At 42.5% G+C, this 24,471-nt stretch overlaps 1 protein-coding gene across 3 annotated transcripts in view; it reads right to left on the reverse strand.

Annotated features, from left to right (window-relative positions):
• The window catches only part of LOC110499015 (glutamate receptor ionotropic, delta-1-like), a 428,806-nt gene that overhangs the window by 205,963 nt on the left and 198,372 nt on the right, over window positions 1–24,471 (reverse strand). For all 3 annotated transcript variants that reach the window (XM_036955857.2, XM_036955858.2, XM_090212430.1), the window contains one exon: window positions 320–604. In XM_036955857.2, the coding sequence (XP_036811752.1) occupies window positions 320–604 (285 nt within the window). The remainder of the gene's footprint in view (window positions 1–319; window positions 605–24,471) is intronic.

Raw genomic sequence — 24,471 nt, forward strand, 5'->3', positions numbered from 1 at the left:
CCTGATTAACACCATTCAATAAGTCTCAGGAACAGGTGGTTCGTTGATGAGTAAGACAGCCTCTCTCCCTCTTCTCACAGCGAGATTCCCATGTGACCGTGAGTAAGCTCCATTTACTCCATCTGATCGCTCAACCCTGAGGGGCTCCATTGATTGGAGCACCTGTGTCGCCGGAACCACCCCACCCTTCACCCCTCGCCCCCACACCCCTCGTCATCAACCTCCTTCCACCATGCTCCAGAATCCTTTTTTAAGCTGCGGCTCTGAGGCGCGTTCACGAGCTAGGTAGAGTGGGCGCCAGTACATACTCCACACTTACCATACTCATTGTCATAAAAGACAATGAACTTCTGCCAGCGCAGCTCGCCGACCAGGGTGAGCATGACTTCGTTGAGGCGGACGGGTGGGCGCGCCGCCAAGGTGTAGCGCTGGCCATCAGGACTGGGGTTGAGCTGGCAGGCGGTGCGTGGCGAGCCCTCGCCGCTCCGCTGGACGTACAGGTGCGGGATGTGCATGGCGTCCGTCAGGGATTGGAGGGCGCTGGCCGATGCACAGCCCGTAGAGGTGACCAGGGCCAGGATGCCCTGGGTCATCAGCTCACAGGCTGGGGTAGGAGGTAGAGAAAGAGAGAGAGAGAGAGAGAGAGAGAGAGAGAGAGAGAGAGAGAGAGAGAGAGAGAGAGAGAGAGAGAGAGAAAGAGAGGATTAAGTACGGTGAAGTAAGCAGCACATCAATCTCACTATAAAACACATCCTGTACATTGTCATAAGAAGAAAATATAATATTATGAAAATCGAATTTTAGCCTTCTGTGAGTACTAATGCTCACATTACAGCGTTGAATGCATTGCCTTAAGTCAATGTGAGGAAACGATTAAGAATAATGATTAAGAAGAAACGGTTATTGTAAAGAGAGTCAGAGTCAATTGCTTCATGACTTCCCTTTGCAATCGCTCAGTTTGGATACACAACCACTGCATGCAACAGTGACTCTAGGCTTTGGCAGTTCCACAGTGGGCAGCTGACACAGATTACGCATTGCGTTACAGCAACTATAAAGGGATCTGAGTCTCAATCCCCTATAAGATCTTCTCTCTCTCCTCATGATTAGTATGACATTTTTCCGAATCTTCTCGAATATTTAGCTCACACACACCCTCGCAGGACTTGGCAACCTTGAGCACTGACTGCTCTTCATTTTAGAGGTCCTACAGAGCTAGGGCAAATTATTCCCGGTTGAGGGATTTAAAAACGAGACACACAGGACACACAGTGATCTTAAGCCCATTCGTTCACTGCACCATGAGTCCGCGACAAAGGAGAAAAGACAGTCTCACACTAACACTCGCCCACTGCAGAGGGCTTATGTTACGTTATCCGCAGCAGCTTAAGTAAGACCTCCAGAGACTAGGGCTGTATCCTAAATGGCACCCTATTCCATGCATAGTGCACCACTTTTGAACAGAGCCCTATTGGTGCTGGTCAAAAGTAGTGTACTTTACAGGGTACGGGGTGCCATTTGGGATGGAACCCTTGGCTTGGACTGGGTGAATCCACAGAGTATAAGAGCATCGCTTTGGCTTTAAAACAAATACTGCTAATGAGGACGTAATCAAAGAAAGCACAGCACTATTCACAGCCCAAAAGCATGATGGGATTGATCTGCTTCACTCCCCATGTCTTTCAAAGAAAATCCCCCCTGTTCCTTTCCCCTGCTCCCCTGGTGACAACACATCCCAGGGCAAACACCCGGGAGCCCAGCCCAGGCCCCTTACCTCCACATCAGCCAACATAATGGATCTGCCAACTGGATTTCCTTGATTGTTTTTAAGCTACTCAAACGGTGTCAAATGAAAATGAAATTAAAAGTGCCTCTAAAACCGTCTGGGATCGATACAAGGTTGGGGAGAATAGCGAGCGAAATTGTTTTTAATAAAAAAGAGAGAATGGGGCCAAGATGGGGTGAGGAGGAGGATTCATTGAATGACTTGCTGACACAAGACAAAAGGGATTGCTCATTGTCTGGCTGGCTATTACTCAAGGCCAATTGAGTGTTAAATCGTGTTACACTGAATTAAAAGCTCTGGTTTGTTGGTGGGTCTCCATCAATAGGACCTTTGCTCACTGTCTATATGCCCCCTGATCCCCCTACAGACAGGCTTTTACACACACACACACACACACACACACACACACACACACACACACACACACACACACACACACACACACACAGTCTTGTACAGCAATCCTTGAGGGGACACACAATTCAGTCCCATTCAAAATCCCATTTTCCCTAACCCTAACCTGTAATCTTACCCTTAGCCTAACCTTAACCTTAACCCTAACCCTAGCTCCAAACCCTTAACATAATTCTAACCTTAACTCTAATCCCCCTAGAAATAGCATTTGACCTTGCGAGGACTAACAAAATGTCTCCAGTTTGCTTACTATTCAGGAATAGTTAAACACGTCCACACACACACACAAGTATTGAGACATTTTTTGTTGTTTTGGCTCTGTATTCCAGCATTTAGGATTTGATATCGGGTGAACCGTTTAGAAATCACAGCACTTAAGTACATAGTCCCCACATTTTACGGCACCAAAGAATAGGGCCAAATTCACTTATTTGTATTAAAGTAGTCTGAAGTTTAGCATTTGGTCCCATATTCCAAGCACACAATGACTACATCACGCTTGTGACTCGACAAACTTGTTGGATGCATTTGCTGTTTGTTTGGATTGTGTTTCTAATTATTTTGTGCCCAATAGAAATTCATATTAAATAATGTATTGTGTCATTTTGGAGTCCATTTTATTGTAAAAAAAAAAAACCTGTTGAATATGTTTCTAAATACGCAATGTGGATGCTACCATGATTACGGATAGTCGTGAATGAATTGTGAATAATGATTACAGACGCACAAATACACTATATATACAAAAGTATGTGGACACCTCTTCAAATTAGGGGGTTCTGCTATTTCAGCCACACTGACAGGTGTATAAACTCAAGCACACAGCCATGCAATCTCCATAGACAAACATTGGCAGTAGAATGGCCTTACTGAAGAGCTTAGTGACTTTGAACGTGGCACCATCATAGGATACCACCTTTCCAACAAGTCAGTTTGTCAAATTTCTGCCCTGCTAGGGCTTCCCTTACATAGGATACCACCTTTCCAACAAGTCAGTTTGTCAAATTTCTGCCCTGCTAGGGCTTCCCCGGTTAACTGTAAGTGCTGTAAGTGGAAACGTCTAGGAGCAACAACTGCTCAACCGCGAAGTGGTAAGACACACATGCTCATAGCACGGGGCTGAAGAGCGTAGTGCATAAAAATAATCTGTCCTCGGTTGCAACACTCACTACCAAGTTCCATTCTGCCTCTGGAAGCAACGTCAGTACAATAACTGTTCGTCGGGAGCATTATGAAATGGGTTTCCATGGCTGAGCAGCTGCACACAAGCCTAAGATCACCATGCGAGAGAGGTGAAAAGCTTGCCACCAATGGACACTGGAGCAGTGGAAACATGTTCTCTGGAGTGATGAATCATGCTTCACCATCTGGCAGTCTGACAAACAAATCCGGGTTTGGCAGATGCCAGGAGAATGCTACCTACCAGAATGGATAGTGCCAACTGTAAAGTTGGGTGGAGGAGAAGTAATGGTCTGGGGCTGTTTTTCATGGTTTGGGCTATGCCCATTAGTTCCTGGGTAGGGAAATCTTAACGCTACAGCATGCAATGACATTCTAGAGGATTCTGTTATTCCAATTTTGTGGCAACAGTTTGAGGAAGGCCCTTTCCTATTTCAGCATAACATAACAATGCCGACGTGCAAGAGAGGTCCATACAGAAATAGTTTGTCGAGATCGGTGTGGAAGAACTTGACTGGCCTATACAGAGCCCTGACCTCAACTTCCTCGAACACCTTTGAATTGGAACGCCGACCGGTAGCCAGGTCTAATCGCCCAACATCAGTGCCTGACCTCACTAACGCTCTTGTGGCTGAATGGAAGTCCCCGCAGATACGTTCCAACATCTAGTGGAAAGCCTTCCCAGAAGAGTGGAGGCTGTTATCGCAGCAAAGGCGGGACCAACTCCATATTAATGCCCCCGAATTTGGAATGAGATGTTCGACAAGCAGGTGTCCACATACATTTGGTCATGTAGTGTATTATACCTCCAAGACATGCTAACCTCTCACCATTACAATAACAGGAGAGGTTATAATCTTTGTGGGGGGGGGTATGATATTTATGCCTCTGTAACTTTCTCCCTCATCATTATTCATGATTCATTCAGGATTATCCGTAATCATGGTAGCCTTGTAGAATTGTTTAGAAACATATTCCATTCTTAATTCCAATAAAAGTGACTCCAAAATGACACAATACGTTATTTATTATGAATCTCTGCTGGGCACTGAAACACAACCAAAACAAACAGCAAATGCATCGAAACAAATGTGTAGAGTCACTAGCGTGACGTAGTAATTGGATGCTATGAATGTGAGACCAAATACTTAACTTTTTACTACTTTAACACACATATAAGTGAATTTCTTCCAATACTTTTGGTCCCCTATGTACAAAAAAAGGCTGTGACTTCTAAATGATTTACCTGATATGGAGGAAAATACCCTCAAATTAAAGCTGACAGTTTGCACTTTAGTCTCATAGTCATTGGATTATTTCAAATCCAAAGTGCTGGAGTGCAGAGCTAAAATAACAACAAAATTGTCACTGTCCCAATACTTCTGGAGCTCACCGTGGTTCAGTAAACACCTCACCTCATGCTCTTGAGGCCCGGGAACAAATTAGTGATTGAGGCTCCAGCACAGCGTCCCATTAGTGACTAATCCATTTTCTTGAGTCTAGACACAGCCCTCATGTCCTATTGGAGTGTTATAATTGCTAATGAGTTCTTCTCCAAAAAGAGCTAACGTGTGCATCACAACTAATTATCTTTATAAAATACCAATCTGTCATACCACCACCAGTCTCTGTGTGGGCTATGTCCTTCCTCAAACCAAAGGGAACTACAACATGGCTGTTTCTAAGCATTGATTGGCTGAGTCGTACAACGTCTCTATCATGGTACAAGTACCTTTGATGGAAATGGATTGGATGGTCGGCGGCAAAAAAAAAAGTGTACTCCGCAAAGAAATGTTATGGAGAACGGAGAGAACGGGAGCAGACTTCAGAGGGAAGAGAATCGTCTCGAGGGCTGAGGGCACATATCCCAATGTCATTTTCCATTTTCATCCCCCATGCTCAGGGAAAAGAAATCAGGCCAGGAAATCAACATGATTCAAAAGACCAGCTAATGTGAAAACCAGGAAGATCTCATTGGATTCACAGAAGAGGGGAACACCAGACTGCTGTAAATTGAACACATGCTTCACTGGATTATGGTAAGTGGGTTTCATCTGCTCTAAATCAATTGGGTCCCAAAACAGAGTAGAGGGAGAAACGACGTCCCTAAGAAAATGCAACCTGAAATCTCAGGTGTCGGCAATCTTCCCAATTGCTTTTTCAAGAAATAGGATGACCCTGTATTCCAACAATTTAAAGGCTGCATACTGCTCCATGTTCATCAAATGCCCTCACTCCAACTTCAGTGGGCCCCATTGCCATTACTGTAGGTAAACAATCAGCTTCATCTCATTTCAGTGTCAGTTCACTTTAGATGCGGCACCAATGGGTTGAAATTCTAATCTACAGTGGTTCCCGCGAGTTTACACCGCGGGACTTTGAGCCTCATGGCTTCATTGCTCCAGACCACCATAAGGGTGAGTTAGAACACTCATTATGAATTTGGGTCCCGAAGGTTTTTATTTTACCAATCATATCAAGTGGTTCCAATGCAAAATTTGACACGAGCCACCCGTCGCAGGTGACTTTCTTCAGCAAAGATGGCTGACAAAACATTACGGTGGAAGCAAATGTAAGTAATTATAACGTCATAACGAGTCAGAGACTGGAATAGAAACACCATACAATTAATCAAATTAATTAAGCAAGTACCAGTCAAAAGTTTGAACACACACATTCATTCCAGGATACTCCTTCCTTCCTGTCAGGAAATTGAACCTTGGTCTCCTGGGATTCACTTTCCCATGTTTACCACGGTATGTATTGTAGGCTATGTTTACTTGTCAGACTGCACAGTAGCCTCAAACAAATGCAGGTGGCTTATATGTTCAAAATGCTTCACATGTTTTATTATCCAAATATAAAAGCATATACTCTGCAGTACTGTATTTCTTCATCTTTATGCTTTCGATAATAAAATCATGATAAAAACACTCTTTCAAAAATGCAGAATTTTGATTTAGTTATGGATCCATAATGAATTACTATGGGAATAAATATCACTGAATTACAGAAATATTGGAACAAAGTTGTCTAATGAAGGCAAACAAATTGTTACTTACTGGAAAATACTTTTTCAAATACACATGGTGACATTGGACAGCGTCATTATGGCTATTAGTCTGGCTATATTTTTTTTTATAATCTCCAAAATATCGTTCTATATAGCCTTCCCATCTATTTCAGTACTGCTTCGTGCTGCTCTGAGACAAGCATGGATACATGAAAATGTTCATGATACTCTAAAGATATATGTGTTGAGCAAGTGATGTCTGCAAAACAATCAAGTTAGGTTTTTCCAGAAATAAACCATTCTAAATAACGAACTGGCTTCATTTACAAATGAGTGAGAATGTCTCACCCCATGATCAAGAAATGCTTTTTTCTCGCTCAATCTCAAAAATATTGTTACTTTTGAAACAAAGTGATTATTATTGTTGTTATTATTATTATTAATTCATTTAGAATTATATAAAAGTCCCTTAGATATTCTCAGATATTCTCACAGATCCTAATGGAAAATGCCCCTAAGATATTCATTTAGATTCCTCCATTCCTCTAAATGTAATTATTGTCGGAGAGTCACGTCATTGAAAAAAACATGTTTAGATTTACTGTAGGCCTACCATAGGCAAAATGAGTATTGGTTACACTACAATTAGGGTGTGGAAATGCGCTGTAGCCTACTCCCGACCATCACTTTGTACAGAGCAATATTTTCAATTCCATCCTAATGGAAACCCTGACAGTTTTGCTTTTTGTTTTTCTAGGAATAGAAACACCATAATATTAATCTAATTGATTAAGCAAAATTTCTTAAAATCAATCCCATGTACTATGTTATTACAAAAAAGGTTTTAAATTCTCTCGTAATGCCAATATGGGAGACTATCAAATGCTTCTCAAAGATGCCCTCTGGTGGTCAAACTAGCACTAACCTGTATTAATTAACATTTAAAAAAATGGCTGGCAATTAGATAACGTGCCATAGAATGCTACAGCAGCCCGCAAGGTGTGCTGCAGTATGATGCAACTTTTAAAGGAGGAACCACTGTACAGCTTAAATGTGTCTGTTTCTGTCTGTCTGTGTCTGTTTCTGTCTGTGTGTCTGTTTCTGTGTGTCTGTGTCTGTGTCTGTGTCTGTTTCTGTCTGTCTGTGTGTCTGTTTCTGTCTGTGTGTCTGTGTGTCTGTGTCTGTGTCTGTCTGTCTGTCTGTCTGTCTGTCTGTCTGTCTGTCTGTGTCCTCCTCCAATTCACTCTCCAATCTTCCTTTGGTTCATTAGCGTGAGAGAGGGAAATGTCACAGGCGGATTGTGTGCAGCATGAGACTCAGCTTTGAAACGTATTCCACAGACGACACAGGATGGGATGGGAACGTCATTGGTAAGAAGTAATGATCTATTAACGAGTGGAGGAGGCACTAAGACATGCCAGAGGCCCTCATCCATCACCCGTAGACATCTCAGGGACAATGCCATTTTTCACCAGCAAAACAGGAGGAGGCAGTGTTTGGGGGAAATTCAGACTGATGACGTGTGTTCTAGGCTATGTTCGAAATGGCACCCTATTCCCTACATAGTGAAAAAAGTTTGGCACTGGTGAGAAGTATGCACTATGCAGGGAATAGGGTGCCCATTTGGGACTTGGCCCCAGTTTATCCTCAGAATCCATTTCAGCGATGCCGTAGAAAATGATCTTAATTATTCATATCTGAATAGCTGCAGAAGGTTTGAATTCTCAACAATTTGCCTCTGTGTTCTACATTTGCACATATTTTTTTTTAAATGTGTTGTCTAATTGAAATGATGCAGTAATACTTTTAATCTAGTTTGTCTCTAAACCCTCCATCCAAGTCTCTGAAACCATCTATTCTGTGGATTAGGGTAATGTACCATCAACAGCATTGTCTCTCACAATAATCCCACTCAATTGAAGCACATTAAAATATATATATATATATATATATATATATATATATATATATATATATATATATATATATTATTTTTATTTATTGGGTTCAAAGCAGACACTTCATTCATGCACTTTGGAATGTCTGGTTTTAGTTGAAAGATACAACAACAAAACAAATCCTACACTAGAGGGCTTTTGAATGCCTCGTGGGACCATCAGAACTGTCCTAGCCCGGTGGTCCAATCTGTTTGTGCCTCTCTGCATTCGTTCATTGGCATGCCAAACATTCAGCATGTGCCTTCGGAAAGAACTCACACCCCTTGACTTTTTTCTACATTTTGTTACGTTACAGCCTTATTTTAAAATGTATTAAACTGTCCCCCCCCCCCCCCTCATCAATCTACACAAACCATTTCTGTATTGACCTTGCTTTATGTAAGGGGGCACTGTCATGCTGAAACATTGAAGGGACTTCCTTAAAACTGCTGCCACAAAGTAGGAACTAAATGGCCTAGCCCGAACCATGAAAACCAGCCTCAGACCATTATGCCTCCTCCACCAAACCTTACAGTTGGCACTATGCATTCGGGCAGGTAGCGTTCTCTTGTCTGTGGAGATTGCATGGCTGTGTGTTCGAATTTGATACACCTGTCAGCCACAAATTTGATTTGATGTGGCTAATGTAGCTAAATCCACTAATTCGAAGTGGTACTTTTGGCTATGTAGTGTATGTGTGCTGTATAACAATGATAGTTGTCTAAGGCATGTACAGAGTAGGACAAGGTTAGAATTTCAGAATTCTCCATACTGTGAAGTGACTTTGAGAACACACAGACAGAGCCAGTCTCTCTAAGGGCATGAGTGTGTGTGTCTCGGAGCAGAGAGGGAGAGAGGGTAAAGGTGGACTCCAGGCCGTAGCCCGAGGGCTGTCGGGGGAATAAGAGTATAAGAACTCCCGAGAGAGGCTCAAAGAGTCTACATGCATCGTTATTTAGAAGGAATGGGAGGAATATCTCAATCATGTATTGACAAAGGACTATTAATTACCATAATATCAGGGAATTGTTTGATCTATATCATTTGAAGTTTTGATCGTGATTTTCGCTGCAATCACCCCTATATCAAAATCAAATCCTCTTTGATGAGGGTTAATAAGAAAAAAATACTACACTAACACTAATAGATCATTTCTCAACACAAGACAATACTCCTTTACGTATAGGTCAGGACAATCAATTTCCCATTGAGCAAATCAACGTTGACGACTGAGCCCTTCTCCACTCTGAGTGGGAATTCAATGCCCTGTTTTTCCCTTTTCCGCCTGGCCACAGCAACGCTTCTTTTTTTAAATAAATTCCTTTGTGCGATCCTGAGCAGCTAGAAGATTAGAGCAGCGTTTTGTGCGAAATGCAACGCTCTGATTACCCCGTTTGTTGACTGCTGTGTTCACATCTCCTTCACGGAACACTTGCCATCCAGGCAGTAAGCAAGGCAGACTATTGTGAGAGTGAATGCCCATTTGAATACAATTTGAATAGCAATCTGCTCACAATCATACTATGTGAGAGATGAAACAATACTTGGGAGTCATGGGCAACAGAAGACAACTCAAAAGTTTTACGAAGCAGTAAACACCTGCAGGTCTAAATCAAAGCGTCTCAGGAAACATAATGCTAAGCCAAGGACACCAGCTGATTTGAAAGCACAAAAGCTCCACTGATCTGAATGAAAGGGGGCTCTTTCTCTCCTTATTCAGATGCTGCATTGTGAAGAACTGAACATAGCCAGATCACAAAGCAGAGATACTAATGAGTTGGATGATATCAGAGTCCCCATCAATAAACCTAATTACAGACAATCATTTATGACAAAGAGGGGATCAACCACGGGCATAGTGGGGGTCGCCTGGCCTTGGTGTCGTTCACTGTCTTTGTTAAGAGCTGATCACAAAACAGTTGGTAGAGTCCAATAAAGTGACACTCAGCGGTCTGCTTCACTCGCTCGTGTTTGATGTATACTGAACAAAAATATAAACTCAACATTGAACAATTTCAACGTTTTTATTGAGTTAAAGTTCATACAAGGAAATCAGTCAGTTGAAATGAATGCTTTAGGCCCTAATCTATGGATGTCACATGACTAGGCATAGGCCCACTCATTTGGGAGCCAGGCCCAACCACTGGGGAGTCAGGCCCAGCCGATCAGAATGAGTTTTCCCCCCACAAAAGGGCTTTATAGTGGACAGAAATAGACAGTTTCATCAGCTGTCCAGGTGGATGGACAGCTACTTTTACGCTGCTGCTACTCTTTACGCTGCTGCTACTCACTTTAACTATACATTCATGTACATACTACCTCAATAAGCCCGACTAACCAGTGCCTCAGCACATTGGCTAACCGTGCTATCTGCATTGTGTCCGACCACCCGCCAACCCCTCTTTTACGCTACTGCTATGCTCTCTTTATCATATATGCATAGTCACTTTAACCATATCTACATGTACATACTACCTCAATCAGCCCGACTAAACGGTACCTGTATGTAGCCTGGCTACTGTCATTTTTACTGTTGTTTTTGAACCTATTGTTCACCTAATACATTTTATTCGATTTTTTTAAAATTGCACTGTTGATTGGAGCCTGTAAGTAAACATTTCACCTGTTGTATTCGGAGCACGTGACAAATAAACTTTTGATTTGATTTGGATAGTCTCAGACGATCACGCATACGAAGAAGCCGGATGTGGAGGTCCTGGGATCACTAAGAGGAACGGAAACAAACGTGTGCACAAAATTTGCTAGAAATGTTTTTGTGCGTGTCCAACACTTCTGGCATCTTTTTATTTCAGCTCATGAAACGTGGGAGCAGCACGTGACATGTCGCGTTTACATTTCTGTCACGTTTATAATAACAACGTGCATCTTTGAAATGGTGGTTAATTAATGAGAGAGAAAGTGGCGCGCTGTTTGTGAGATCCTGATGGAGGAGGCATTGAATGACAAAATCCGTTGGGTTACTATCATAAGCATTCTTTTTTCATTGAGTTCCAAGAGTGGCTGACTATCTCCTACGGATCCTCAGTTCCACAGTTCCCCTGTACAAGTACGGAACGTGGCAACCTACCGGAGTTAAATGTGAGGTGACAGTAATAACAGAAAACACATTGCGCCAATCACTCAACAATGGTGTGTGTGATTAGAGTGTTAAGTAACACTTTACTGTAGGCACCCTTATGCATGCATTTACAAACAGCTGTATAACACATTATACACTTGGTGGTATATGAGACCGTATACCATGGCTATGACAAAACTTTTATTTTTACTGCTCCGATTACTGTAGTAACCTTGGGGCGTTGTGGTATATGGCCAATATACCACAGCTAATGGCTGTATCCAGGCACTCCGATATGCGTCGTGGTATATCGGCCATATACCACAACCCCCTCGTGCCTTATTGCTGAATTAGAACATTTGTCATAAGATGCCATCAGTAGTTTTTAAATAGTATGGCATAAGATGTTATAAAATTAGTTATAATGGGTGTTATAGATGACCGTTCATCCGGTTGTCATATGCTCTCATATAGTCAACTGCTATTGCACAGTCTGCATGACAACACATGTCATATGTTATTACATACCACTAAAGGTCACGAAAGCGTTATATAATTTACTCAACTCTGTGTCACATTAAATTGAATGGGATCATGGTTGTCATAACCTTGTCATACGGCATTATAGAGTGCACAGACACCTTAAGCAAAGTTACATTATTTGAGGCGTTATAAAACAGTTATGAATGCGCTGGGTACCACAGGATGAGTTGAGAGTATCCCAAAACCATTCAGGATCTGCAAGAAACACATGTGAGAAGATACAGTGCCTACAGAACGTATTCACACCCCTTGACTTTTTCCCCCCAAAAATTGTGTTTCAGCCTTAATTTAAAATGGATTCAATTTATTTTTGTCGTCACTGGCCTTCACACAATACCACAATGTCAATTTGTACAAATTAATTCAAAATGAAAGGCTGAAAGGTCTCGAGTCAGGTAAGTATTCAAAGCCTTTGCTATGGCAAGCCTAAATAAGTACAGGAGTAAAAATGTGTTTAACAAGCCACATAATAAGTTGCATGGACTCACTCTGTGGGCAATAATAGTGTTTAACATATTTTTGAATGACTACCTCATCTCTGTACCCCACACATGCAATTATCTGTAAGTTCCCTCAGTCGAGCAGTGAATTTCAAACACAGATTCAACCACAAAGACAAGGGAGATTGGACAATGCCTCACAAAAAGGCCACCTATTGGTAGATGGGTAAAAAATAAATAAGAAAACTACGTTGATTGAACATGCCTTTGAGCATGGTGAAGTTATTCATTACACTTTGGATGGTGTATCAACACACCCAGTCACTACAAATATACAGGCGTCCTTCCTAACTCAGTTGCCAGAGAGGAAGGAAACCGCTCAAGGATTTCACCATGAGGCAAAAGGTGACTTTAAAACAGTTTACAGAGTTTAATGGATGTGATAGGAAAAAACTGAGGATGGATCAACAACATTGTAGTTACTCCAAAATACTAACTTAATTGACAGAGTGAAAAGAAGAAAGCCTGTACAGAATAAAAAATATTCCAAAACATGCATGCAGATGTATCCCTTTCATTTATGGTTAGGGTTAGGCATTAATAATAGGCAATGTAATAATGTGACACAAAGTTTGGTCCATGATATAACACCCTGTTATAACATCTGGTATGGAGACACGTATGTAGCATGTAATAACATATGACGTAAGTTGTCATGCAGAAAGTATAATAGTCGTTGTTACTAGAGCATATGACAACATTATAACATCCATTATAACACGTTTCATAATATCTTATGCCGTTCTCATAACTATTTAAAACCACTTATGACAGCTTATGACAAAGGTTGTAATGTGTTATATAGCTGCTATAAAGGCTTAATGATTGCATGAATAAGGACACCTACAGTAAAGTGCTAACGAGTATTATATAAAACACTTAACAAGTGCATGTGTAAAATGTGAAGTATGAGAGTCAGAAAGGCTGTTTAAAACACCCACCTCTTTACAGCTTACATTTCTAAAGTAATCAGCCCAAAAATACATTTATCGTCTGCCTTTGTAATTGGCGAGGACTTTCAAAAGAATGTTTAATTCTGTTTTTCCTATTAGAAATACCGGGAATACACTTCGCCAGTCAATTTTTGCCACCAACACTTAAGGAGAAGTGTGGCATGAAAGAGTGGTGATGCCTTGAAGTGATGTCAAACTTAAAGAAAACATCAAGGCTGTAGAGATGAAAGCTGAGAACTAAAAATGAACAAACATCACAGACAGGAGGGAAGAGGACAGCTCACAGGGTAAATATAGACACAGGTCGTCTCCGAGACGTCACCCAGAGGCCCGTGCTAGCGTTGTGCACGTCTCAAAATACTAATGTCATCAGAAGCACATTTTAGATCCCATAGGATTTGATCGAGATCTTCAGAATCACACCTGCCTTCCTTTTCCTATCTCTGCCTATTTATCTTTACTGGTACCAACAGTAGTGTCTGAAACGGACATGAATAGTGTAGACCTGGCTCTCCATCTGTCTCGGAGGACCTGTCCTAACTTTCACATTACGATGTTGAGCGAAAGCTCAGGGCACTCCCTTTCAAAGTCTGCCTGACCAGATAAGAGGAGCCCAGGTCAGAGGACACCTTGGGGACAAAGCCTCTCACGTCAGCAACAAGACAAAAAAAAAAACACTGCCCTTTACTGCAGATGAGAGAACACCTACCGAGTCTAGAGAGACACCCACATGTACGTATGCTTACGTATGCCTGTGCTCGCACAAAATAGCCTTTTTCTATTTTATCTACTGTTTCTTAGAGAGCGGAGCCTGGGGCATTATCTTTGTGTCTTGGTGGGTGTTTTTTTCCTCTCTCCATGTGTCTATTTTGAAAGTTACTGAGTTCTCCACACACATGCCAGCTGAGCTTGTTACTCCAGAAGTCAAAATGCCTCTCTGTTGGCCGTTGCTTCCACCCTGGAGTCCAGAGATGAGAGAGAAATTCCCTTTCAACCGATTAGAGCGCCAGGCTAGACTACGGGACAAATGACCTCAGCAGCATTTGGCAGACGTACATGTATCCCTATCACCGTAGAATGTCAGCATCCCCTGTTTAAATTGGTCAAATGTGTTGGAGCCTGATAAAGCTGATTGGTTCCCATAATAGACCCTCATGGGCTGTGCGCAGCATGTGAACCAATTTAGGTTGGCCGAAATGTAGCAGCATATACACATATGGATATACCCAGAAGGTTCCGCAAATCAATTTATATTTCATATCTTAGGACAGCAATTTAAATGACCACATCCATGAAAGCTTTAAATTACATAACATGGTTGAGGTCTTAGGAGATGGATATACTGTAGATGTGTTTGCTGGAAATTGAATTCTGACTGTAATAGGTATTGTTATTGTTATAATATGACATTTGTCATGGAAAGAGGCAACACTGACCTTTTGAGAAGGAAGGCAAAGAGATAAACAGTTGAATTGGTGGAGGTAGCCTGGCGGTTAGGCCAGTAAGCGAAAGGTTGCTGGTTTGAATCCCCAAGCAAACTAGGCAAAAAAAATTGACCGCTGTGCCCTTGAGCTAGGCACTTAACCCTAATTGCTCCTGTAAGTCGCTCTGGATAAGAGCATCTGCTAAATGACTAAAATTTAGATGGTGAAATAGTCTTTCCCGTGTAGTTACAGACAGTAAGTCCACTTTCAACAGAAGACATTCTCTCTCCACAGCACATTAAACCCATGCCTTCCTAACACACCAACTCAATATGCAAAGTGCGCCACTCTTTAATGCCCCTTGCTTCACCTGAATATGCAGCAGCATCCAGACAAACAAGAGGTGCCATTTTTTTCCCATTTTAATACCTCTCTTAAATTACAGGACATATCATTGTTGTTTTTTACTGGGGCTTTTATGGATCTATTCGATCCGTGTAATGGCCTTGAAAAGTCCTGCTGCCCTCCGAGGTTCACTCTCTCAATGTGTACCCGGCACAATCAGCTGCCTAGTTCCCCCTCCCAGATTAAACGGTACAATAGAGAGGGTTAGAGAAAGGTAGCAGTTCTGGGGGTTTTCAGGGATTTCATCCATGCTATCAGGGGTTTCTGCCACCTTTAACATAATTTGGCTTCATGGTCATGTTTAGGTCATGGAGACCTTGTATGCGAGTTAGCTGGGCCCTCGAAATGGGGAACCTTTTGCAGGAGCTAAGGTCGTGTATTATTCCATTGTCTAGTGGTATGTCGCCTATGTAGCCTTTTCAGGTGCAGAAACAGTGCTGTCACCATCACTACATCACTCGACCAACAGCCCCGTCCACTAGAATAATATAATCATTAATAGTCCTGAAGATATTGGATCTCACGTCAGCCAGTGAGATGAGCTTTTTGAGGCTCATCTCTGGGCACTGAGAGAGAATCATTTGCATTCACTATGGAGCAGGGTATTTGAATTCACTGGAAAACGAAATTTGGCTCCATTAGATTCCAAATACACTGAGTGTACAAAACATTAGGAACACCTTCCTAATATTGAGTCGCACCTCCTTTTGTCCTCAGAATAGCCTCAATTTGCACCAACAGGCTCCAAGACAGCTTCTACCCCCAAGCTATAGGACTGCTAAATAGCCATAAGACTGCTAAAAGTTCATAAAATGGTTACACAGACACTGAGTGTACAAAGCATTAGGAACACCTTCTTAATATTGAGTTTCATCCCTTTTGCCCCTCAGAACAGCCTCAATTTGTCGGCAAGATGTCGAAAGTGTTCCACAGGGATGCTGGCCCATGTTGACTCCAATGCTTCCCACAGTTGTGTCAAGTTGGCTGGACGTCCTTTGGGTACCGGACCATTCTTGATACACACGGGAAACTGTTGAGTGTGAAAAACTCAGCAGCGTTGCAGTTCTTGACACATTCAAACCGGTGCACCATACCCTGTTCATACACAATCCATGTCTCAATCGTCTCAAGGCTCAACAATTATTATTTTTTTAACCCGTCTCCATCTACACTGATTGAAGTGGATTTAACAATTGACATCAATAACGAATCATGGCTTTCACCTGGATTCACCTGGTCAGTCTGTATCATGGAAAGAGAAGTTGTTCGTAATGTTTTGTACACTCGGTGTAGATTGAAACAGAGAAATGGATTTGATTGATTTGCGATGCGACGCCTTGAGTACATTTTTATGCTGGATCATTCGTGTCTACACGGTGCGATCTAGGACCTAAAAGGGTTCTTCGGCTGTCCCCATAGGAGAACCCTTTGAAGAACCCTTTATGGTTCCAGGTAGATCCCGTTTAGATTACATGGAACCTAAAATGGTTATCCTATGGGGACAGTTGAATAACCCCTTTGCAACCCTATATTCTAAGAGTCGAGGCTACATTGCTCGCCAGCCTTTTGGAGAATGTAAAGGGAAAATATTTAACAATCAGATCCCCATCAATGACTACCTGGATGATACCGGACGATGTCCATAATGATAAATATTTAAGTAGAATACAGAATTTTTCCCTGAAGGCCAATTCTATACTATATATTTTTATTTTTAAATATGTGCCAGGAGTATTGATTTCATATAAATTATCCATCCACCTGCACCCGTCAGTAGCGGTGCGGTATGTTCAATCCTGGAGGCTAACAGAAATGTATCGCCTGCTTTCCGACTAAGTAATTAATCAGAAGCCAAACCTCTAACTCTATTCTTAACCTGATACCTTCAACAATGCAAATTGGCTTCATGTCAACAAAAAAACGACACCAAACAGTCTTCTTAGCTTTTGGTCCCAAGCTCTGTTTTCATCTAAAAAATTAAGCAGCCCGTTGCTTACAGGTTCCTGGAAATACATATGCAGATAAATACAGTGTATGTCAGGCTTTGTTCACTGTGGTCTGTGGTGTCCTCTGAGACTGTTGACGATGACAATGTCTAAATCAGAAGGGAGGAGGAAAGCTTTCTGAGATCTGACGAAACCAGCGCCATTGTGACTCCGGGCCCAGCCTCGGACATTGTGCTATTGATTAAAGGTTATAAAAGCAGCCAGTATTTGAATTTCATTTGGCCTGTACATATTTTTTTTCTCCCTCTGAGAGCTTTCGAGAATAAGCAGGTGTATTGGCAGCTTGTGACATTTGTTAAGTCAACTTCCCCTTTTGCCTTTGGCTTCGGAATCTTAAACGCTCAGGCGTTCGTTTTTTTGGTCCAGAGCACAATGAGAGCTCTGCCCTGGGCGGAGTACAGAGGCGAATCCGGGATTTGCAAAGAGGCGGATTTGGAAATGAATAGAGCTGACGCTTTAAATATTTGAATATTGCTCTCTGTGCTCTCTGTGCCACCAATGGAGGCCAAGGTTAAAAGGGTGAGAACTTTTAAACAAATTGCCACTTACAGTAGATTGGTCTATTTCATTACTTCCTGTCCACTGCCCACCTCCTGAAGAAGAACTGCATTTTATAACGTTTGCGGTAAGTTAAATCTTCCCTGTAATTGTACAAATTATGTCGAAAACCGGTCCAAACCGGTGTAATCTCTCACTAAGCATCTAGCCAGCGCATAAGGGCTTTTTGTTTAACACAAATGTTTATAATATAGTATTTCTGCACTGTTGCACAGAGCAACACTGAAAATACTTCGACTGAGCCTAATTGAGCGAGTCATTGGATCTCATAAAAGTGTGCGATTTCATATTGATTCAGCCTAAACAAAACATAGCACTTAATTTGCTAAACAGCATCCCGTGCATATGCATTGGAACTGGCACCTCGCCTCACTTCTGATTGTGTGCTCAAGCAAAAAATGACTGAAATTAAAACATAGATTTTAAGAATCCCTCAGTGAGGAGAAGATCAACGTTTCCTGTTCCTCTGCAGAGAAGGCCAATGTATGTGCATGTGTGTGTGTTGAAAACCAACCACGGCTTTTTTTCCTCACCAGGAAGTGTGTCCAGGGGCTACAGACAGTGACAGCCAGGGCAGAGACAGAGACAGAGAGGAGGTGTGGTTGAGACGCGTGGCGATGTGGCGTTATTACTAGAGACCGTGGTTAGGTATGTGAGCTGTTCCAGCTTATACAAACCAAGGCTTGCGCTTGTGCAATGCTACTTGGTTAGACATCATGGGTCTGTGGGCTGGAATGCACAAGCACAAATAACAACGCAATGAAATGAATGGGTGTCTGGATGGGTGTCACTTACATGTATCTCACTGTCTCACACCCGCAATATGGCTCACGCCACTAGTGTCTAGAGGGGATACTGTGGTTGGTGTGCAAGAGTTGATTGGTGGAGCTATACAGGAAGTGGGCGTAAGAGAGTCTGAAGGTATATAACTCCTTCCATTAAGCTACATCCCCCTAATTGCAAGGTGTGTGATTCGGAGGGAGGATGCAGGTATCAGGGAATATCCTCAAGGACAGAGAACGATAGGCAGTACGAGATCCATGTACTGGCAAACCAACCACATGGTTGGATTAGTAAGGCTGCTCCTTTGCCCTATTTCGGGGCAGCTGTTGGGAAAACTGTAGGGAGATATCAAAGTCTAAAAATGTGTTGTTCGTGCTGGATTAGACATCAAGGAGTAAACTGGGAACCCGTGTTGGTATTAGCAGGGGGATGTGTAGAAATTGGGCCCTGTGCCGTTACTCTCATCCACAGTGATTGTGTCCTTGGTGTGAACGCCTTGCACATATTGTGTCTTTCATTACCTCTCCACTGATCCGCCAAAGGTCCTGTGTTGACTGAATGCTAATGACAAAGGCGATTTGTCTCGGGGGAACCTTGACACACTCACAGATGCACTCCGAAACTCTACCGAATAAGCACACATGCATGCACTCACAGATGCAGCCATGCACACATGCGCACACACACACGCAAACAAGTATACACACAAATATATACTCGTACCCATCCTCTCAGTGAGGATGAGCCCAGAATGGGAATAGATGAGAAACGATTAAATTGTCCTCTGTTTTCCTCATCATCCTGCCACATTATGAATGTGTATTTTTAGGGAACATTCTGCTACTTCGTGAATTCTCTCTGATAACAATAACATTTGATTACAGTTAGAAATGAAAGCCTGTCGGTAAATGCTGGTAAGTCAAATTAACTTTGCCTAAACATTGTATTTGCTCTGAGTCAAATTCAATTTGTCACATTGAATTTGCTCTTGTTAAAGACAAATCAAAAACTTCAATCCGATTGAATTACCTCACGGGATTACAAAACTATAGAAAATGGTGAACTGGAAAGATTCTCTTATTACACTCTCAGAAAAATCTGGAACCTAAAAAGGGGTTCTTCAGCTGTCCCCCACGTCAGAGAAAGCCTCAGCTCCTATGGTACAGTCTTGGAGAAAGGGTTCCAAAACTGCGTACCCCGGAAGCTGAAGCTTCCTCTGACGCGGTGAAAAGACTGAGGCGAGACCATGTCTCATTGCAGAGTGATAGCCTGGGCTAATAGGACCAAGACCACCAGCGTGCAACCTTCGATGGGAAATGACACCTAATTTAGCTGAATATGTGTCAAGATTCCTGGCCTTTTTCTGCTCATCTGCCACTTCGTGTGGGAGGAGAGAGTGGCCGGCCGAGGCGCAGTGAATAGCGTTGCTGGAGAGATGGCACGACTCCCACAAAACGCAGAATGGCCTCTTCACAGCTCGTGATTACTAAGCATCTTCGGCATACTGGAAATGTAAGGGGGGGGGGGGGGGGTCCTATCACAGTGCACGGCTGTTCTCCTCAGTGGCTGCTTGGCTCGAAAGAAAAAAGCAATAGTGCAGCGTTGTAAAGTGTAAACCATAATGATACTGCAGTATTGTTAGAGGAGAGGGAGCCGTCCTGAGTATCTCTTTAACTCTCGATCTCTCTCTCCCTCCCTCTCTTTCTCTCTCTTTCTCCATCTCCCTATTTCTCTCTCCACTATGGCGGCACCACAGCCCACAAGTCCTTGGTTTATTTTACCACAAGGAACACTTGCAGCTTGCACACAGACACTGGGAACAGAGCGGGAACTATTTCACTGGCAGAGGGCGGCTCTGGAGGGCTCTTTTAAAACGGCACGCAGCAGCGTGACTGCCATGTCTTCTTAGACACAGTAATACCATGGCATGTTTATCTCACGAAAACTGTGCTCGCTTTGGAACAGTAAAGCACATGAAATGCCAGGGGGATACGCAACAATACGATACAGAATAGTACAGCAGAGAGCTGGTTATACAGGCTGGGTTCATTGTGTCGTTTTCCATTGAATGCAAACTAATCTAGTGTGCATAGATGACCGACTCCCCTCTGTTATCCGCTCTGTGGCACCTATTGAAATGTGTGGACAAGGATTGACGTTGAGTATTATACACACTACCGGGACCTCGTAGAAAACCGTGATGAGACTGATCATGTTTATCTACCATGTCAGTGAGCTGATATACTGTGATAATGACTTTGGATGGCAACTGGAAGTAAACAGTTGTACTTCCATATCGCTATCAATTTATTCTGGTATCTCTACTAATATAACTCCAAAAATACACATGAAATATGGTAGAAGCGATGACTTCATAATCTTTCGAAGGCATCTCCGTGTGTAAGGAAGCACACACAAAGAGACCACTTTCCCCCAGCATGATAAATGGTGAACACAGCATCCATATTGTTTTGTTTGGATCACACACTCACAGAATCACACACTCACACTCACAGTTGTGTGTGTTGCTGTGCTGGCTGTCACAACTAACAATGTTCCTCTCTGACAACACAGGGATCAGGCAACTCCCATGCTAATGAGCAGTCAGTCGCTTTTTCAGCCTCAGTGCTGGGCCAGATAAATGTGACTGTGTGGAGAGGATTTGAAAGGTCTCCCAGTCCCAGTATACTTTTTCAAAAATTATACAGATGTAGGATATTAATTTATTCACTCTTTTGTTGCTGAGAAATGTCCTGCATGGCAAGAAATACAAACGTGTAGTGTTTTTGAGTTTTATAAATGGCTTCTAAAGTTTGTAATTTCCACTTTGGAAATTCAGACTTGATTTGCCCAAACGAAAAATGTATCGACCCCTGCAAAAAATGTCCATTAATTATAATCCACATAATAATTCACATTTTGAGTTGCTGCAGGATTATTTTCCTGCTTTAGCAAACTGGCTCAGATTAAGATCCTACATCTGTAGGAGGACATGGGCAGGAAGATACTGCAGGCTTCAGCTAATAAGATCATTTGTCACTAGGAGGATAACTGGATATTGCTTAGATGTTCTCTTCTCCTCTCTTATCTGTCTTTCCTATATCTCTCTCGCATGCATTTTTGCATGCAAAAACGTCAACCGAAATGTAAATCCCTTCAGATATGATACAGATCGGTAAATGACTACTTTTCACCACCACTCAAAAGCAGCAGATTTCCATATTATTCTAAACTGCCTTAGCCATCACAAATCCATACATGAAACTTTAAACAGCAGGCAGAATGATTAGCAGCTCCAAGCAAAGTGACTGACAACTGAGCAAAAGGTAATTATCTGTACAAGGTGAGGAAAAATGATCAAATGTGATATCCATTCTCCTTGAATATTAAAACCAGGACGCATCGCACGCCCACACACATATCAAAAGGAAAGGACAGAATCTATTTCCCCTTTCTCGTAAATCTCGCAGAACATTGAAAAACTAAATGTATAATGGAGGTAAGGGGGCGGATATATTACGTCTCGGCCTCCTTGCCAGGCATTGAGAGATAACTACATGATAAAAAGTATGGGGACAGCTGCTTGTCGAACATCTCATTCCAAAATCATGAGCAATAGTATGAAGTTGGTCCGCCCTTTGCTGCTATTACAGCTTCCATTCAGCCACAAGAGCATTAGTGAAGTCGGGCACTGATGTTGGGCGATTAGGCCTGGCTCGCAGTCTGCATTCCAATTCATCCCTAAGGTGTTTGATGGGGTTGAGGTCAGGGCTCTGTGCAGGCCAGTGAAGTTCTTCCACACCGATCTCGACAAACCATTTCTGTATGGACCTCACTTTGTGCACTGTGGAATTGTCATGCTGAAACAGGAAAGGGCCTTCCCCAAACTGTTGCCACAAAGTTGGAAGCACAGAATTGTCTAAAATGACATCGTATGCTGTAGTGATAAGATTTCCTTTCACTGGAACTAAGGGCCACAGCCCGAACCATGAAAAACAGCCCTAGAGCATTATTCCTCCTCCACCAAAATGTACAGTTGACACTATGTGGGGGCAGGTAGCGTTCTCATGGCATCCGCCAAACCCAGATTTGTCCGTCGGACTGCCAGATGGTGAAGCGTGATTCATCACTTCAGAGAACGCGTCTCCACTGCTCCAGAGTTCAATGGTGGCGAGCTTTACACCACTCTAGCCGATGCTTGGCATTGCGCATGGTGACCTTAGGCTTCTGTCCGGCTGCTCGGCCATGGAAACCCATTTAACGTTGCTTCCAGAGGCAGTTTGGAACTAGGTAGTGAGTGTTGCAACCAAGGACAGCTTCAGCATTCGGTGGTCCCGTTCTGTGAGCTTGTGTGGCCTACCACTTCGCGGTTGAGCTGTTGTTGCTTCTACACATTTCCACAAGAACAGCAGAAATTTGACGAACTGACTTATTGGAAAGGTGGCATCCTATGATGGTGCCACGTTGAATGTCACTGAGCTCTTCACTAAGGCCATTCTACTGCCAATGTTTGTTTATGGAGATTGCATGGCTGTGTGCTTGATTTTATACACCGGTCAGCAATGGGTGTGGCTGAAATAGCCAAATCCACTAATTTGAAGAGGTGTCCACATACTTTTGTACATATAGTGCATCTGAAAAGTCTCACGCCTCTCCTACCTTGAGAAAAGTGAGGCGTGATGGAAGTTGATGGAAAATGGAATTGAAATGTTATGGACTGAATTTAGAGGCAAAATCTACAGGGGGATAAGATAGCACTCAGGAGCAGAGCAAGTCTTAGAGCATAGTTAATTACATTTCGTGGCAGAGATGCTTTAGAATAGCTATTACCCTTCATTAAAGGCAGCGTTTGATTGTTAAAGGAAATAATACCCCTTCTCATTGTCATATTCCACCCTTGGGGGAAGAGCAAGCCTGTATCAAGAGAGTTGTGTTGCAACACAGTAGGGCATTTCTCTCTGTGATCATTCTGAGTATTTCACTCAACTGAACACTCCTGATTGCATTTTGCAATGAGGTAAATGTGGTCCTTAATAAGTGGCTGGTAGTTGGTAGAGCATGGTGCGTTCAGTGCCAGGGAATATGGTTATGTTCGCGCAACGGTCACTAATATTAAAAATCAATGCATTCACATTTGTAAATAGCTTTGGATTAAAGTGTCTGCTAAATTTTTTTATTTTTTTTTAATGCAGGCATAAAGATTCACTTGTAGATTTATTTATACTGCTCACTTATTGCTCCCATCATGCGTACGTTATCTTGCGTATGGGAAAGTGGGATACCTAGTTGTACAACAAAATGCATTCAATTGAAACGTGTCTTCCACATTTAACCCAACCCCTCTAAATCAGAGAGGTGCGAGGGGGGCTGCCGTAAACGACATCCATGTCTTCGGCACCTGGGGAACAATGGGTTAACTGCCTTGCTCAGGGGCAGAAAGACAGATTTTTATCTTGTCAGCTGAGAATTCGATTCAGCAACCATTCGGTTACTGGCCCAACGCTCTAACCACTAGGCTACCTGCCACCCCAATATGTATTTTATTCTTGTATGTAATACCAAAGATACCCAACAAGCATGTCATTTTTATCTCCATCTTCTAGAGTGCGCAGAAAAAGAGAGTATCTGAGCAAAGGTGTTGCAATCTCCCCAAACACTTTGATCTTCTTGTCAACAGCCACGGGCTGTTTCTAAAGGAGAAAATATCTGGGAATATAAAGGTATATAATATTCTCAACTACTGACCAGGGAAACAAACAAAAGTTTCAGTCCTATGCCTGAGGAAATGCCCACGTTTTTTCAGCACACAAAACATGTCTTATTTACCTCATACAAACATCATATTTATCATATAATAAATACACAAACTCTTATGAAAATGTTAGACACAT

The sequence above is a fragment of the Oncorhynchus mykiss genome, chromosome 20 (assembly GCF_057628025.1).
Source record: "Oncorhynchus mykiss isolate SJ-2025 chromosome 20, ASM5762802v1, whole genome shotgun sequence".
Taxonomy (NCBI): domain Eukaryota; kingdom Metazoa; phylum Chordata; class Actinopteri; order Salmoniformes; family Salmonidae; genus Oncorhynchus; species Oncorhynchus mykiss.